Genomic DNA, 16,742 nt, shown 5'->3' with positions numbered 1-16,742 from the left:
GAGCCATGTTTTGGTCCCTTTGGTCCCCAGACCACAAGACTTGGGAGGGGGAGTCCTGTACAAATAATGACATTGTAAAAGTGGAGACAGTGAGACAGAGGGAGAGAAGACCCGCCCTGTCACTCTCTCATCACCCAGCGTTGTTGACATGTTTTGATTGGTCAGTGAAATCAGGGAGCACAGCACACGCCTGCAAATAAAACGTTCTCTTTCGGTCATCTTGTAGTTTTTCTCTCTCTATGCATACACCTGCCCACCTGTAAATGTGTACCTGTCTAGTTACCCATTTCCCTTTGCATCTGTCTTCCTGTCTTTTTTGTTTCATTTGTTTTCCTATTGATGTAATGTATCTGTCTTTCAGCTCTCCTTTGTCATCTGTTTTCTTTCCCTCTTTTGTCTTTGCCTCAGAAGTGTCTGAGTTTTTAAGAGCCCTATTAATTCGGTTTAACGCCACAGTGGAAAATGGATTAGCACAAGAAAGAAAGAAATAACACACTGTTCCTCCACATCACTCTTGCATTCATTTTTGTTCTATATTTATTGAGCACCCTGTTGTTTCTATTCTTTGGCTAATGAAACCTTTATATAAACCCAGAAACACCTTGCTGTGATTTTTGGAGGAAGTTTTTTTCCCAACAGTGACTATGTGTTTTGATTTAGAATAACAAGAAGCCTGGGTATAGTAAGAACAATACACAATTTCAATGTATTTGTCTATCTTTAACCATCTTTCCCTTCTTTCTCCCATTTGACTCCAACTTTTTCTATTTAAATCATGTACTTTTCTTTTTATCTCTTGCTCTTTTTCACCTTCTCACCCTTGTTTTTCTCTCCGCCTACCCGGTTGTGTAGGAGGCTCACAGTTCACTGTGATGAGCTGTTGTTTATAATTGGGTTGTTAGCATAGCATGCAGAATGTTGGCCTCAGTCTAGACATATCTGGCAATCGATTAAGCAGTAAAAGTGCACAGACACAGATTTAACAACTAGCGAAAAGGACTGCAGATAGCCTTAAGTGTCATAAAACTCACAGTTTGGCTAATTTACTGGCCAATTAGTTGGACGCAGTGTTGGAAGAGTTGTATCTCAAAGCTGTTCTACTTTTTTGTCCATAGCTTTATATTAATGAATGCCTTTTTACCTGTACTTGGAGACAGATTTGCATGTTTTTTGTTGCTTTGCACCAAAAACAACAAAATATATTTTTCCAACATGTCAATGGAACATTTTACTACAGTCATTTATTCTATATTTAAGAATATTCACTCACATTTCAAGTTTAACAGCAGTTTAATGATTGTATGTATAATTTCACCTTCATTCGTTGCAGTTACTATTATTAGCCGCAGTATTATTACATTGTTGTTAGGAGACTCGACATACACAATATGCACTGCCAGTGCCCCGAAGCTAGCCATCACACTCTCTTCCCAGGAGCCTGTATAGGAAGGATACACTGAAAGGCCACCAGGAACCCATTGAGAGCCCTTCAAGGAAGTAAGCTAAATGAGTGTGTTGATGTGTGCGTGCATGACAATGAGTGAGTGTGTGAGTTATAATTAGAAAAGCTCCTCCTGACTGACAGGTGTTGGGGCAACCTGCTGCGGCCCCTCAGTGGTGCACGCTGGGTGCTCGCACCTCCTCTAGTCTCAGCCCCCAGAAATTGGCAGGTGTATTTTATTGTTTGCAGAAAGCATGGGTGGATGCAGGGATGGATGGACTCAAGTAGGAATAGGAGACTAAAAAAAGAAAGCATGACAGTATTTCCTGTGTATCCTTTCAGAGCAATACCAGCATGTTTGACATTTCCGCCAGCTATGAGTAATGTTCCCTATAGCACTCTGTGCTCAGGCTGCACAGTACTCCCTCAGTGGACAATGAGGTGGCAGAGATTTGTATGTGCCCACAGTCAGACACTGAAAACACACAGTGAGTCATAATACACCAGGCCAGCACCATACACACAGATACTGTCTCTCATACATTCGCACAGCAGTTACCCACAGTCGCGCTGAAGGTCACCAGCCACTAAGCACAGTGTAGATTTCATGACTAAATTGATTTATATTGACGCTCACCAGACCTAAAAGTCTGAGCGGGTGGGCTGTTACTGTAAGAGGAAGCATGATTTGCCTACTGGTCGTAACTAGTCCTCTCCACATGTGCTCTCCGCTTGTGTCTAATAGTCCTTTTAAACTGATACTCAACCTGTAGGTCAAGAAATTGTTACGTGTCCAGCATATGTAGGCACTGGTCACTGTCAAAATATTCCACTTCTGACCTAAAAAGCTGATTTCTTTTCGGCACCTGCCATAAAATAAAGTGAAACTATTACTTTATTGAAACAGTTTCTTTTATACAATTCCTTGTCATCACATAAAACAACAGTGTAAGATTGCCTCTGCACAGCTGCTAGAAGTTGCTGTAATTTAGAAGTGACTCATTACATATTTCATAGAAGATTAATGTGACATTTACTGTAAATGATAATATTGCTGTCATGTCACGTCACACAAGTAGTGTGCGATGATAGAACAGACGAACAATTCAAAACACATTATTTAAAAATGACATACATTAGATGATGACATACAATGACATAAAATGACATACATTAGATGATGACTGCCAATTTACGGTGTGCACTTTTCAAAGTCTCATGCCCACATCTTATGTAAACGGTTCGTCTCGATGATATCACCGGTCAGTAGATCCCATGTGAGTCAGCTTTATGGGGGAAACACCAGTCAGATTCTGTACTCTGACACAGAAATGTAACCCATGCCTCAGTAGGGACAGTGTTTTTTGATTTCAGCATTTGTTTTTAAGCATTACTATCTAAAAGCATAACTATATATTTAAACAATGACATTTTGGAATCTCTTTTATCATAAAGCACTGTATGCTGATGACTAACTGCTATTCTTGCCCAGTCAAAGAAATCACACATTGTGCCAAATTTTGTTCTTGCTCACGCACATAAATGCCATATAAAGCTTTCATCAGTCTGACAACTGCAGCAATGGCATTGGATTCCATTCAAAGTAAATCTTAATCTTCAATCTACAGAACATAATACACATAAAAAAGCTAATGCGGCCAATTTACCTGTGTACATCAGAGACAATAATTAGCGACAGTTGTGCTCAAATAGGCAATTAGCTAATTGTTTATATACTGCTGACGTCAGATCTGAGTTGTCTTTCCAAACATAATTGGGAAACAATGCTGTGGTCTCAGTTTTTCTGCATATAATGAGCAGAAAGCCAATACCAATGAAAAAAAAAGGTGTTGAAAAAATATAAAGTAAAGTATTATGGCAAATCTTCCAAGTGTACTGGTGGTCCAGCTTAAGTGCTCCAGGTTGCACAAGGTGGTCCAAGTGTAAAAACAAGGAAGTGCACCTGCCCTTCTCCATCCATCCACATCTCATCTACACAACTTCTTCCCCTCGTGTAAATCTTTCCCCTCCTCCCCGTCGATCATTCTCCTCAGGCTACTGTGTCTATAATGAGCATTTCCTCCTACCCCCCCTCGTCAACTATTCTCTCACTTTCTCCCCCCTCCTCTCCTGTCCTCCCCTTCTCACTGTGTGCAGAATTGGAGAAGCTTATCGCCTAGCAACCACAATTAAAGTACAACAAGTCAGTGGAGGTAGCAGCAACCATCGGCATAAGCTTCACAAACCTTCGTGTGACCAACGGCTTTAGACAAAAAGAGAGGAAAATAGAGAGTGAGATAGGGAGTGGGGGAAACGGAGCAAAAGAGTTGAAGTTGGACAGGTGATCCGCAAACACCGCCACTACAGTGGGGACTTTGGGTTTTGAACACAAGAGAGAAAAAGAAGACAGGGAGAGTGGAGTAACATTCTCCGACTGGGCTCCCTTGCTGGACTCGACAGGTATGTGTGTATGCTGGAATAAGTGGATGAAAAGTGAAGGTATTTAACAGCAAATATGATGGTGGTTTTGTGTGTGTTTGCATGCATTACTGCTTGTGTATTTTTTCTTTTGCTCGAGAGTAAGTATTTGAAGAAAGCCATGTTAAGCGGATTATTCTTTTGAGGCAATTGGCAAGAATACAGCATATATTGTCAGTGTAATTTCACAGCTGTGAGGGAATGCCAGTTTGGTTTTTTTGTACCTGCTGTAAAGGTATGCGTTGACACACCTGCTTCCACACACATACACACTTCAGTAATAAATCTGTGGGTAAAACTGGACACTGATGAATGATTTGAGGATCGACTAATTAACTGATTCATATGTATTTATTATTAGACCTATGTTAGAGTATTTGGTAACTCTTTTTTCATGATTTTTAAAATTAGTTTGCACATAATTTGCAATTTGTCCTACACTTGGTGTGTAAAGCGAGCTAATTCTCTCACTTATGTTCCCCACCGTCATTAAAGTAATTGACTTAGGTGTTATGTCTCCTGCTACAATTGTCTTTGGAAGCATGTTTTTTGGAGGGCTCAGGGGCATTTAAGGACGTTGCAGTGACAGAAATGACAGATGATGCAAGATGCATGGAGAGGGAAAGGTTTTGTATGAACAGCTAAGAATGCATATGAACTGTTAGTCCTGATTTGAATTTTAATCTTATTTATGTATGATTGTTAGTGATGCTTTCTGTAGGCACAGGTGGATAAAGGTGAGAGGGTCCAGATGGCAGGTTGCATGAACTCTGTAAACCACAATTGTAAGAGGCTGGTGTACTATACTTACAGGCACTATATCATTTGATGCCATTAATTTGATGAATGTTCACATATACAGGAGGTAGGCTGATTGATTAACGATAAAATCCACATGGAAACAGCATTTTAATTGGTGTTTGCTTCCATAGCTCCACACTGTATATTTTTCTTTCTGACAGAGGATACTATGCACAACACACTGTCATATGGGGAACGCTGGTATAATTGTGTTTCTAGCATTCATAAACTTCAGGTTCTTCAAAATAAATCCTAATCAGCCTCCAGGATGCAGTTATGCTGTAAAGATGCTATTATTTTGAACAATTCGAAAAAATATGTTTTTTTGTCATAGTGAATACCCAAATAATTACCATAAATTTACTGAACAATGCTGTTAATCATGTGAGTGAAATTCTGAAGTTGCCCATTTTTTATGAGAAGAGACAGAGGCTGTAATTTCTTAAAACTCAGTGATGATAATATCAAATTATACTGGTTCATGTTATGATAGGTAATGATCTGAAAATATCTCAGATCATATATAATAATATAATATAATATCTATATAAATATATTTATTGTTACTTTAAAGGTCCAGTGTGTAACATTTTTGAGTATCTATCGGCAGAAATGGAATGTAATATTCATATGTATGTTTTCATTTTTGTGTAATCACCGTCTTTATGTATCTGTGGTCCTCTTCGATGGATGCAGCCATGTTTGTACAATAGCCCAGAATGGACAAATCAAATGATGGCTCAAGATAGGGATTTTTGCAGTCTTTGGGTATTTCGCAGCCACTGTAGTGTGTTTTGTTTGCACTTGGTTGAGTCAAGGGGTTTCAGTTGGTTACAATCTGCTATCTCGCTGCCACTAAATCCTACACACTGGTCCCTTAACTGATGGTATACTTTTCCATTCACTTATCTAGTCAAGCGGCAATAATTGATACAGTATTTTTATAATAACAATGTATCAAATGACACTGTGAAAGGTGTTGCTCATAGTAATGAGAATTATCACTTGAAACTGCAGCTCCCTGGGGCTTTATAGTGAGTTTCTGTAGTAATAGTATTCCTGTAGACAATTTAGTTTCTGCCTTTAAGAAATGAAGTCTCAGTCTGCTTATTCATGCTCTGATGCAGTAATTAATTCAGCCTGAAAGGTGGCTCTAAAATAGTCCTCCTTCACCCCCCACAGACCTATCTTTCAGATGAAGGACACCCACCTGCCCTCATCCCCATGGCAGAGTGCCACTACCTGGGCACTGTGGGGGAGCTGGGAGGTGAAAGGTCAGTCACTCTGTATGGGCCCCATCAGGATCATATCCAGACTTATACGCACATAGAAGTCAATTGCTGGTCAAAATGTCACTGCACTGCACACATAAAAGCACACACACTCAAACCGCCAGAGTAGAGGAGTCTCTTGCTGGTCAAAATGTCATTGCACTGCTTATATAAAAGCCACACACACACACACATGCACACATGCACACTCAAAACAACAGTACCCTCTGATGTTCAGTTTCAGATTCAAAGGGAGGGAATGCCTTTTCCCCACTTCTTTTTTAAGCATGCACTCGCAGCACTGTACCACTCAAACGCTTTCACAGAGGGTCATAGAAAAGGAGCTGGTAGATGTACATTAATGGCTCCAGTGTTAAAAATTAAGTTTAAATTGGAGACATCAGGCCCTAACTTCATGGCAGTGCAAGAACCAACACAAGCAGCGCTGAGTGAGTTGATGTAATGTGATTTAAGGGTTTAAAACCTTTTTGCACATAGATATTCTTCACTAGTGCATTTTTAGTATGAATATCACTGGTTTTTAAATTGATCGACTTCATTGTGAGGGGCCAGTCACCACCTCTACACAAGTACTCACCCTAGGTTATGGCACAGAGAATAGTTACATCAGATTTTCATAAGGCTTACTGGTAAGCGCAATTGGCTACACTGGGTTACAAGCACATTGTGCTGTCAAATGGCCCAAATTGGCCCACTCCCTAAGGGGTCCAGATGCTCCATTGAGTCCCAAGGTGCTACCGGGGATGGAGCATGGCAGGGGGTGGGAATGGCTTAGATAAACACCCCTTCCTCTTATAAAGAGCCTGAATTAGCCTCCCTGCCAAAGATGAAAATGCAAAACAGCACCAGAATTTCACTCCAAAAATGTCTCCAGCCTAAGGCCAGTTGTGTGTGCATATGCAGGTTCAGTGTCTGTGTCTTTTGTATGCCCTTCTGTCTGTCTCAGCATGTGTCACCACTGAGAGCTACACACCTCCAGAAGATGCAGACAGCAGGGGGATATTATGTGTGTGTGACTGCACCTTTGTGTATACTTGTGTTTTTGTGTCAATGTGTGTGCCTAATAAGTTGGATCTGCCGGAGGGAGGTAACCAAACGTCCCCTGTTGAGCAGAGCTGGCAGGAAGTACTGATTTTGCACAGTTTCTGAACTTAGTTGACTTCATCATCAGGGAAATGGCTTTTAAATTCCCTCTCTCCTCTCGCCTCTTCTCACTCTCACCTTTTCTCTCCTAAACATGCCAATGCGCTTGCACACAGATGATTTTGATAAATGCATATGAATAAAGTAAATCCACTGGATAAGTGTAGCCAGGGAGCTAATTACTTTTCACTGGAGACAAGGTCATTACCCATGTAATTGGCTCTTATGGGGTGGCATTGATCACTTGATTGGTGATGCCTTGAAGGTAAATGTCCAGATTAGGGAGAGGGTTGAGACATACATTAACTGTAGGTCACCTCAACTGTAATAAACCAAACTCAATTAAGGGAAACAGCAAGAGATCTCTGTCTTTGTGTTTGTGTAATTTGATTGTTTTATTAGGTTAATTAACTTGCTGATGCTTTGAATACGGGGCAGTACATTTTGTGCAGAACTAAATGTTTGTATTTGTCACAGGCTTTTCTGCCTGCAATATGCTGTTACTGCCGTCAGCTATCAGCATGCAGATATTTGTTAGGTAACTGGATGAAGCCATCTGTTTCTGCAAGACAGCCAAGCTGACACAAATGTAACAAAATATAATAGCTCTATGTATTGTATGTACCTGTATGCTAAATATGCCCTCTCACGCACCCGATGGTTTTACAGCTTGCTCTGTATAAGTGAGTACTTAAGCATGGAGAGCCACAATATGCTTGTCTTTGGTGGTGATTGTAATGTCTGTTTTTCTTCTCTCATTTCCAGAGTCTGGGCTCGGCTGACAGAAAGGAGAATCAGCATAAGAAGTAAGTCCCTAGTTTCCCTTCTTAATTTTATTTCAGGAGAACAGCAAAAGACACCACAGATGTGGTTGAAAAATCAATGGCGCCCAGAGACTTAACACCAGTCTTAATACTAATCTTAAGTCATGTAAGGCACATGTGTTGCCATGAATGCATTAATTGGCTTACTGACCTCATTAGCATAACTGATTAAGTCATTATGGTTAAAGAAGCAGCTTTATTCTAAATAGTTACTAGGTAGCCTAATTCCTTAAAAGAAATTGACCTGGTTTATCTGTGTTTAGATGCCAGTGAATTCCTTTGTGTGTGCATGTGTGTGTGTTAAGTCTAGCCTGACCCATAATCCATTCCATAATAGTAATACTTCTCATTCCAGTTTTTCAGTATGGCAGTGTTTGGATCAATCAGAATGGAAATCTGCCTTAATTTGTCACAGGGAACAAAAGCACTCAGGTTTTGTACAGAAATGATGGCAGAAAGCTAGTAATTCTTTGAAAGGAGAGCTGTGTTGTATTTTCCAGTATCTGAGAGTACCTCTGCCAAGTGATACCTTGTTAATGACATCTTCTGTGGCTTTGCGATTCACACCTTGGACATTTTTGCTGTGGGACAACAGACACTGTTTTATCTTAGCTAGAATCTTAGATTGCTGAATCAACATAACAGTGGGAGAAGATTTATTTCCACAGTTTTATACTCTCTTTTTTCTAATCTGCTGTCATTAGATTTGCCCATTACTGGTATTTGCTGTTAGTGCAAATTCATCACTGACTCTATGAACAAACAAATCATTACTGTGAATATATTCTCTCAGTCGCTCAGTAACCATTGGCTTTGCTAATTACACCATTTCCTACTGTACTATGTTGGGGACAAGAATTGGACCAAAAACAAGCATTTTAATGGGAAAAATCCAATTTTTGCATGTCTGAGATCAGTATGTAAAAAATATAGACACTAACCCAACATTTTTCAAGGTGTTCTGCAGATTGCTGTCAGACGATAGTGGGCACATAGTGAAAGACAAGTAGGGCGGGAACTTAAATCAGACTAAATTAGCTGTATATTTTAGTTGCCCAGCAACCAAAGCCATGGACACCCATACTTCACAACATATCTCTCTGCTGTCTGTTCCTTCCTATCAGCAGTGCAGGCAGCATGGTTTGTGCACCTATAGTTTCTCTGTGTGAATGGATACTTAAAATGACCATGGAGGTGGTTATCCAATTTTTTTCTCTTTATCCCAATTAGACAATTAACCCATTAGAAGGGTCCCTGCTTGCTGTCTTCCTTTGAAAGCTTTGAATTGCAGGCACAATGAGTGAGTAGTAATTGTGACAGTTAGGTACTCTTGAAACCATTAATTGTTTATCTTTGCACAAGCAGTCTCACGTGTGATCTGTGTTCTAAAATTTTCCGCTGCACATTTGAACTGTCTATGCTCGCATGGTTTCATAGCAACAAGCCGTTGCCATCTAAACATGGAGGATTGAATGGGTGTGTATACAGTTTATGTGTGATGTCCTTAAGACACCCAGCTGAATTTTTCCTGGATCTTTAACAAACAAATAATGAGAGCTCCCTGATACCTCACCTTACGGAGCTGGTTCACCATGTCCCAGGGTTGGGTCCTTACTGCAACGGCCATGGGTTTGAGTCCAACCCTAGTCCTAACCCTTACCCTAACCCTTTGCTGTGTGTCGTTCCGTCTCTTTCACACCCTTTCCTGTCTATCTTGAGATGTCCTGTCGATTAAAGGTAAAAAGTCCCCCAAAAATATATTTTTTTAACTAAACAAAAAGAAAAACAAAAATGGAAGTACAAATGTAAATCAGACTGAATGAAAGAAAAGTTCACTTGTCAACTGAAAATGTTTCCCAGTAGTGGAAGTCACAATCGTTGGTCTGTCTGCAAGTGTATGCTGTGTGTTTGAGGCTGAAGCCACTGTTAGTGGGACATATGCTGCATTATAGATGTATAGGCTTTTTTGTCTTATCTGTCAGATGCTGGCACAGTGAGCACTGACTCTGCCAGAGTGGGACACATCTGTTGCCAGGAGACAAGCAGCTGTATTTATGAACCAGTGGAATCATCATGGAATGTCAAGTAACAGGAGTGTTCAGTATACTCTGCCATGCGTTTATTAATGCCAGCAGAAACATGCGAATGAGCATCAATTAACATTTACAGAAGGGTAAACGTGTGCACACACCTATAGGCATTTCTTCTTCACAGTGTGTGTGTTGTTTGTAGCTGAGTGTTAGTCTGTGTTCTTTAATACCCCCTCTGTGTTCTCTCTTCCTCCACCTCTCTGTTCTGGCTCCTATTCTGCATTCTGATTTTTTTTTCCTATTGGAAAGATGATTAGTAGTTTTGAAGGTATATTCTATCAATATTATGTTGATAGCATTTAGCCTAAAAATATAAAGTATTTGCTTATTTCTGTCAAAAGAGGCTATCTTTGGGTATCTTTCATTCATTAATTTATTCTCTCACTCTTGACCAACATGGCAAGAATTGGATTTGTTTCCCTTCTTACCTTCAGGTAGAATATAGCTAAAGTCTGGCTCATCGTTCCTCCACATGGAGATGATTATTCACGCTTTTGTCCCACTTGGACCACTACTGCAACTCTCTTTTTATGTGCCTTAGCAGGTAATCACTGGATCATTTACAAGTGGTTCAGACTGCCTCTTTGTAAGATAACCAGGTGTGCTAGACAGTCTCATGTTACATCTATTTCAACTTCTTTATGCCCACCAAACTCAGGGGCAGGGAGGATTCCTGCACAGAGCAGGACAAAAGATGCAACCAGTTTCTAACACAGATGCACAGAAAAAAAGATTAACTATTGAATTAGTTGTTATTATTTAGGCTTATATTTGTAATTTAAAAAAAAAAATTTTTACTGCACTTTGAGCTCACAGAAGCCAATGTAAGAAAACGTTCCTTTCTAAACATAACTTTCCTTTCCTACTATGCTGGGTGAGGACAGTACACAGAGGAAGGAATAATGGAAGGATGGGTTACTGGGTGTCCTGGAGGCTGGGGGATGCTTTGCTTTTTTCATGGAGCAAGGGATTTAGGTACGGATGTCAAGGAAGAGAGAACATGATTAAACTAATTTATTCACGGGAGCAGGCCATGTAATTGTTCTCATATGTGGCTGACGTAGGAGTGTGTGTGTGTGTGTGTGAGAGTGATAGAGATGGAATAACTTAGGTGAGTAAGAAGGGATATTTGTTCTCCAGCAATGTGCCTGACTTACTTTTGTTTAGATAATAAAATCATATTCTAATATAGTGTAATTTCTCAGTTCAGTAAAATAACTGTAGAGATCCTCTCATAGGGAAAATGTTGTATACACCTTATTATCCAAAGCGAGTGTGATCAAATAGATAAAGAATGACCGAATGGAACAATATGCATACCACATAAAAAACAACTTTAAAGAAAAGCTTTTGTGTTGCCTGCTACTTAAGGTAATAAGTCAATCAGGCGCTCTTTTTCCTTTCAAATTTACATTTACCCAATAAAAGACATCTTTGAAGAGGACTATTTTAAAATATCTACAATAATGGATTTCCTGTCAAGGAAACAACTTTTAAGTAGAGGATAGCTGATACTCCATGACCTCTGTGTTGCTGAGATAACCACCAGACATTCCTTTCACTCTGAAAACACTATTGCTCAGACCCTGCTGTTGTTTTACTGCCACGCTGCCTACAGTTAAAGGACTTTTCCTCCCAGCAGTGGCTGCTTGTTGCCGTGGTTACAGGTGACATAGGAGCCAAGGCCCTGCAGCATTTACATAACGGCACAATGTTGATAAGATCACAGGTTTTATGAATTTCATTCAGCGTACAGTACACAAAGTCCTGAACAGGGCTGATCAAATGCGGTGGTTTTTGTCTCGGATCAGAGGACAGGACATGAGAGGGAGAAAGAAATCAGTTATCTGCAGTATAAATATCTTGAGCTACGTCCTTTGCAAACTAATGTAAAAAGAAGAATAGTTATATTCAGAAAAGAAATTGTAATGTAATTAACTGTCAATATCTTTGTCATTGAATTTAGTGAGTTGCCTTGGCTGTGTGTCTTTCTATCCCCGCTTTTTGCATCAGTTGGAAATAAGCAGAGAGAAGAAAGAAGACAGCAGAAAGTGACAAACAGAGAGAATACCCACCGCATTACTCTCATCTCATCCCCCAGAGGGACAATCCAAGGCAAATTCTAGCAGAAAGATAATAAGGACTGAGGGTTCCCGCTGTCTGTGAAACACATTCCTTCATTTTTCCAACCGTTTTTTCTTTTCACCTCATTTTTTTCCATGGTTTTGAAATCCTAGTGTAAATACATATTGAGGAGTATTTACAATAGTGGTAATGGTGGTAGGAGAGGGAGCTAAGTCAGCGGACCAGAGGAGTCTGCCGCTGGCTCACTATCTTAGTGTGTGACTATTTGTACAGTTGATCTAGAGTGTATTAGTACACACGTGTTCTCAACGGTAAAGTTAATCTGTACACATACTGTTGATCCAGTGTGTGTATCACAAATATGATGATTGTATACTTGTGTGAATGTTAGCAGCCTTCATCCCTCTATCTGTGTGTGTGTATGTGTGTGTATGTGTGTGTGTGTGTGTGTGTGTGTGTGTGTGTGTGTGTGTGTGTGTGTGTATGTGAGGGTGCTTATTTGATGTGGCTTGGCTGCATTGATGTTGAGTTGTTTGAGAACTTCCCAAGAGCAAGCTGCCAGGCCAAAGAACTGAGCAGGCAGAGACAGCCATTGTTTTGGTAAGGCATCCTGGCCATAATTGTGTGTGTGTGTGTGTGTGTGTGTGTGTGTGTGTGTGTGTGTGTGTGTGTGTGTGTGTGCTTGTATGAGAGAGAGAGAGAGAGCTTAATTTAGAATACTTGAATAGCAGCAGTGCATAGCGTTTTCTATTCTTGCTTTAAATATAAAAGCATGCACACACACGCACACATGTAACAACATAACATACAAACAGTCCATCCTCACAACCACATGAGCTGAGGGAATTCTCAGGGAAAATGTCTTTCTATTATGTTGCACAACAAGTTGAATCGTTTACCGAGCCTCTCCCTCCAGTTTGAAACCACACATCAAAATTTGATCAGCTTTCCCAAAAACATCTCAACACTTTGGATGCTCACAGTTCGCTGGCTTACAATTGTACAAATATGATTTCAGGATTAAACTGCTCTCCGTACAAACAAGCCAACTCAGCATTTCAACCGCGATCACCATTTTAAGGTCACTCACTCATAGACATTTTGCTGTTTTTTCTCACCAGGCCACTCCACAGCGTTGTCCTTCACTTAACCTTAAACAATTCACTGGCACCGCTCAGTAGGAAACATAATGTTAGCCAGCTGAAGGTTCTGCGTGTTCTGCATATCTAAATTCCCACTACAGGAGCCCCCGTCATTGTAGGGCATGGCCTATGAAGTTGTAAGACTAGAGGCGAGTGAACCTCTACCTGTCTCCACAAGTGAGACAATCTAACAAAGGATTCACCAGAGCATTGCCATTCCTTCCTGCCCTGTATAGGAAACTATTAAAGAAACTTTTTTTGTTTCGTTAAATACTTGTTTATGTTTTACAAACCTCAGTAACATTAAATTGGATTTTCTGCCCTAATACAAAGCCGAGCAATGTCTAACCCAAGTTGAGAGGCTGGTATCGTGAGCCAGGGTGGATGATGCATATTGATTCAGTCAGATCAACCACCAATGCGGGTTTAACCCATGTTACATTGTCTGTCTGGAAGGAATATTTGTTTGTGCATATGTGGTTGTGTATGTGTGTGTTACATGCCAACAAAAACTTTCACAGCTGAACGCTCTTCCACCAAACCTAAACCTAATCCTAGTAACTTAAACCGTAAACCCAAGCTTTAGCTGTGAATTAGCACTTTAATTTATTAGTGGAAAAATGTGGACTTTGGAATATTTTGCTCAACTTTCTAACCTTAAGATAGACCTTTGGCTCTCACAAGTATAGAAATGCAAGAAACACGCACACATCTCTCTCCCTCCTCGAGGTTCCCTTCTCCTTTCCAGCATAAATAATCCCCTCAGTCTGCTGGCTCAACCCTGATTGGAATCTCGACGCCGTGCTCAATTGTGGGTTGATGGGAGAAAGTGGGGTGCCCTGTGCGTGTGTCTGTATATGCTTAAAGCTGTTTCAAGGCCATAAACATTATACCAGAGGGGTGTCCACCTCCATCAGGGCAGGCCTGGAGAACTAAGGCTGGCACACAGACCCACAACCATGGACTGACATTAGCTATTCAAGCTCATTCACTTGAATGATAGCATATTTACTGCAAATTGTATAGAGATGTACTCAGACTGGAATACATGCACACTCTCATATTCACTGCTTTGCCTTTCTTTGACCATTTAGCTAGTCAGCCATTGAACGTAAATGCGCACAGGCCAGCAGCAGCGGTTAAGGTCTAGCTTTTCAGCTTTTCTTTGTTCTAGAGAGTTTTATATAAAGAATTATGAGATTCTTTGCGTAATTATTCATAAGTTACAGTGTCACATGATCTTGTTATTTGTGGTGTGGGAACTGGTCACTTTTGTCAGGTTTGTATAGATTTTTGACAGCGGTGATAAGTCTCCAGACGCTTATATGTGTTATATGTTACTGTATGTCCTTCCTGGATCATGGCCCACTAATAAAATGCCTTTGCTCACCTTGGAATCGGGAAGTAACTGACATTATAGTGTGTGTGTGTGTGTGTGTGTGTGTGTGTGTGTGTGTGTGTGTGTGTGTGTGTGTGTGTGTGTGTGTGTGGTGTATGTTCTTTCCAGTGTGATAGCTATTAAATTACCCTAGATCAGTTTTCCTCCAAATCATTCACATTATTATCCCACCTAACCGAAAGCGAGTGGAAAGAGAAAACTGTCTGTGGTACCGCTTTGCCCCTTCCCTCTATGGTACTCCAGCTACAGTCTCTAATAGTTTGTTGGGTTCCATGCACTTTTCAGCTCAATTCAAGATTAATTTGACTGCAGATCCATCATCGGTATATCTTACTGTGTTGAGTCAGCCTTATGCCACACATCAAACGCAGAGGGGGACACAGAGGGAATGGTATCAAACCCAACACCACAGGGAGCCAACCAAAGTGAAAAAAGGCATTGAATTCCTCCCTCATTTTTGTCTCCCTGACAAATCCTGTACTGTATGTGCCGATTCTGTGGAAAACAGGAGTGAGAGAGAGCAAAGTAATAAAAGGGAGACATTTAAAAAAAAAAAAAAGAAGATGAAACGATGAGTGTGACTCAGAAACGTGCAAATTAAGGGACAGAGGGAAAGGAGCCGAGATGGAAATATCTCTGTTTACCATAGTGGGTGGATGGGCAGCATATGAGAACATGAGAACATGTGCGTAGGGTGATAACAGAGTCCCTTCCATTGGCACGTAGTGTTATGATTAGATCATTCAAACTAGTTGAGGCAGTTATTGTTTAATATTATTTGTCAAGGCAATGAGCTTGCTGCTAAATTTCTCCATTTTCCTTTCGCCGTATGTGGGTGCCAGAAGAATTATCCTTCAATGACATATTTGCTCTTTGTTGACTATTTTTTAGTATAATTTTGATACGTTATTTTAAACGATTTTAGAATAATAAGGTTCTAGCCAAACTCATCAGACTCCGGAGTGCATCAGGCATTATGCAACAGACTGCTGTGATATTGCTTCTCATTTATTGACCCCCACTGCTACCAGCGATTAAACATTACACTTCTGAGCAACTCAGATAATGTAATTGTATCACAACTGAGGCTTGTTAGCTTGAAGAAATATCAGTGTTTTATTGGTGAGACCTCAGTCCAAGTAAAATAAAATCGGCCTCCACCATGTAGAGAGACGTACACACAGACATAGGTTTGGATGGAGATGGTGAGTGGAAAACAAGGCTTTCTTTGAGCAGATTTTAATTAGCAATGTTCATAGCTTGGCTGCGTTCTTTTATGATTGGACCACTGAAAGCCTTTTTGTTTGCCTAATGAAACACATTGAGGGGTATGTTCCTGAATTAAACTGGGTTTGTGTATGTGTGCGTGTGCACACCAGCAAGCGTGTGTGCTTGCATCCATTTCATTTGCATGTATCTGTTATATGGGTGGGTGCCCACATTCTTTTTGGCGTATTAGAGTTCCATTGGCAGGGATAAGAAGCCATAGCAGGAGATGGAGATGAAAGAAATCCTAGCGCTTTGTTTTCCCTCCTTTCCAAAATAGTTGTTTTAGGTAGGCAGCCATTGCCCATAATTGCTGAAACAGGGTCAGGTATTTGTCTGTCCTGCTTATGATTTACTATAGTGTCTGTTCCCTAGTAATCTGAAATAGGATCTGTGGTTAAGGGCAGCCCAACCTCAGACAGACCACATAGATTGTGTAATGCATAGCGTTCTGCTGGTTTCAGTGGGATCCCTTTATAAACACGTCTCACACAAAACCCTCTGTATGATCTGAGAAGTTAAGCAGAGCATGCTTGTCGCATTGTTTCCCATCAATCAAATATGTAAATATAACATATGGTATCATCCAGGAGGGCAGGGAACAGTAAACAATAATAGTTGTGCAGAAAATGTAAAGCTCCAAGTAACAAGGATTTTCAATCATTTAGAATTCAAATGATGGTAATATAAATATAATGTAATGTATGAATATTTATAATTGAATAGTAATATGAATTATGAACATTGTCTATAGTGTAAATAAGCGTCTCACTGTAGCTCA

General features: G+C 40.3%; 1 protein-coding gene across 6 annotated transcripts in view; it reads left to right on the top strand.

Moving 5' to 3' along the window:
* Nucleotides 1–16,742, top strand: part of LOC127373549 (ankyrin repeat and fibronectin type-III domain-containing protein 1) — a 129,323-nt gene that overhangs the window by 71,181 nt on the left and 41,400 nt on the right. For 4 of the 6 annotated variants that reach the window (XM_051418137.1, XM_051418138.1, XM_051418136.1 and 1 more), the window contains one exon: nt 7,921–7,961. In XM_051418137.1, coding sequence (XP_051274097.1) covers nt 7,921–7,961 — 41 coding nt within the window. Of the gene's footprint in view, nt 1–3,719; nt 3,902–5,902; nt 5,995–7,920; nt 7,962–16,742 lie in introns of those variants that run through there. The other 2 variants (XM_051418141.1, XM_051418139.1) reach the window with 2 other exon arrangements.

The sequence above is a fragment of the Dicentrarchus labrax genome, unplaced genomic scaffold (assembly GCF_905237075.1).
Source record: "Dicentrarchus labrax unplaced genomic scaffold, dlabrax2021, whole genome shotgun sequence".
NCBI classification, from domain to species: Eukaryota; Metazoa; Chordata; class Actinopteri; family Moronidae; genus Dicentrarchus; species Dicentrarchus labrax.
Note: the sequence above shows the minus strand (reverse complement) of the source record. Positions and strands in the feature narration are given on the sequence as shown.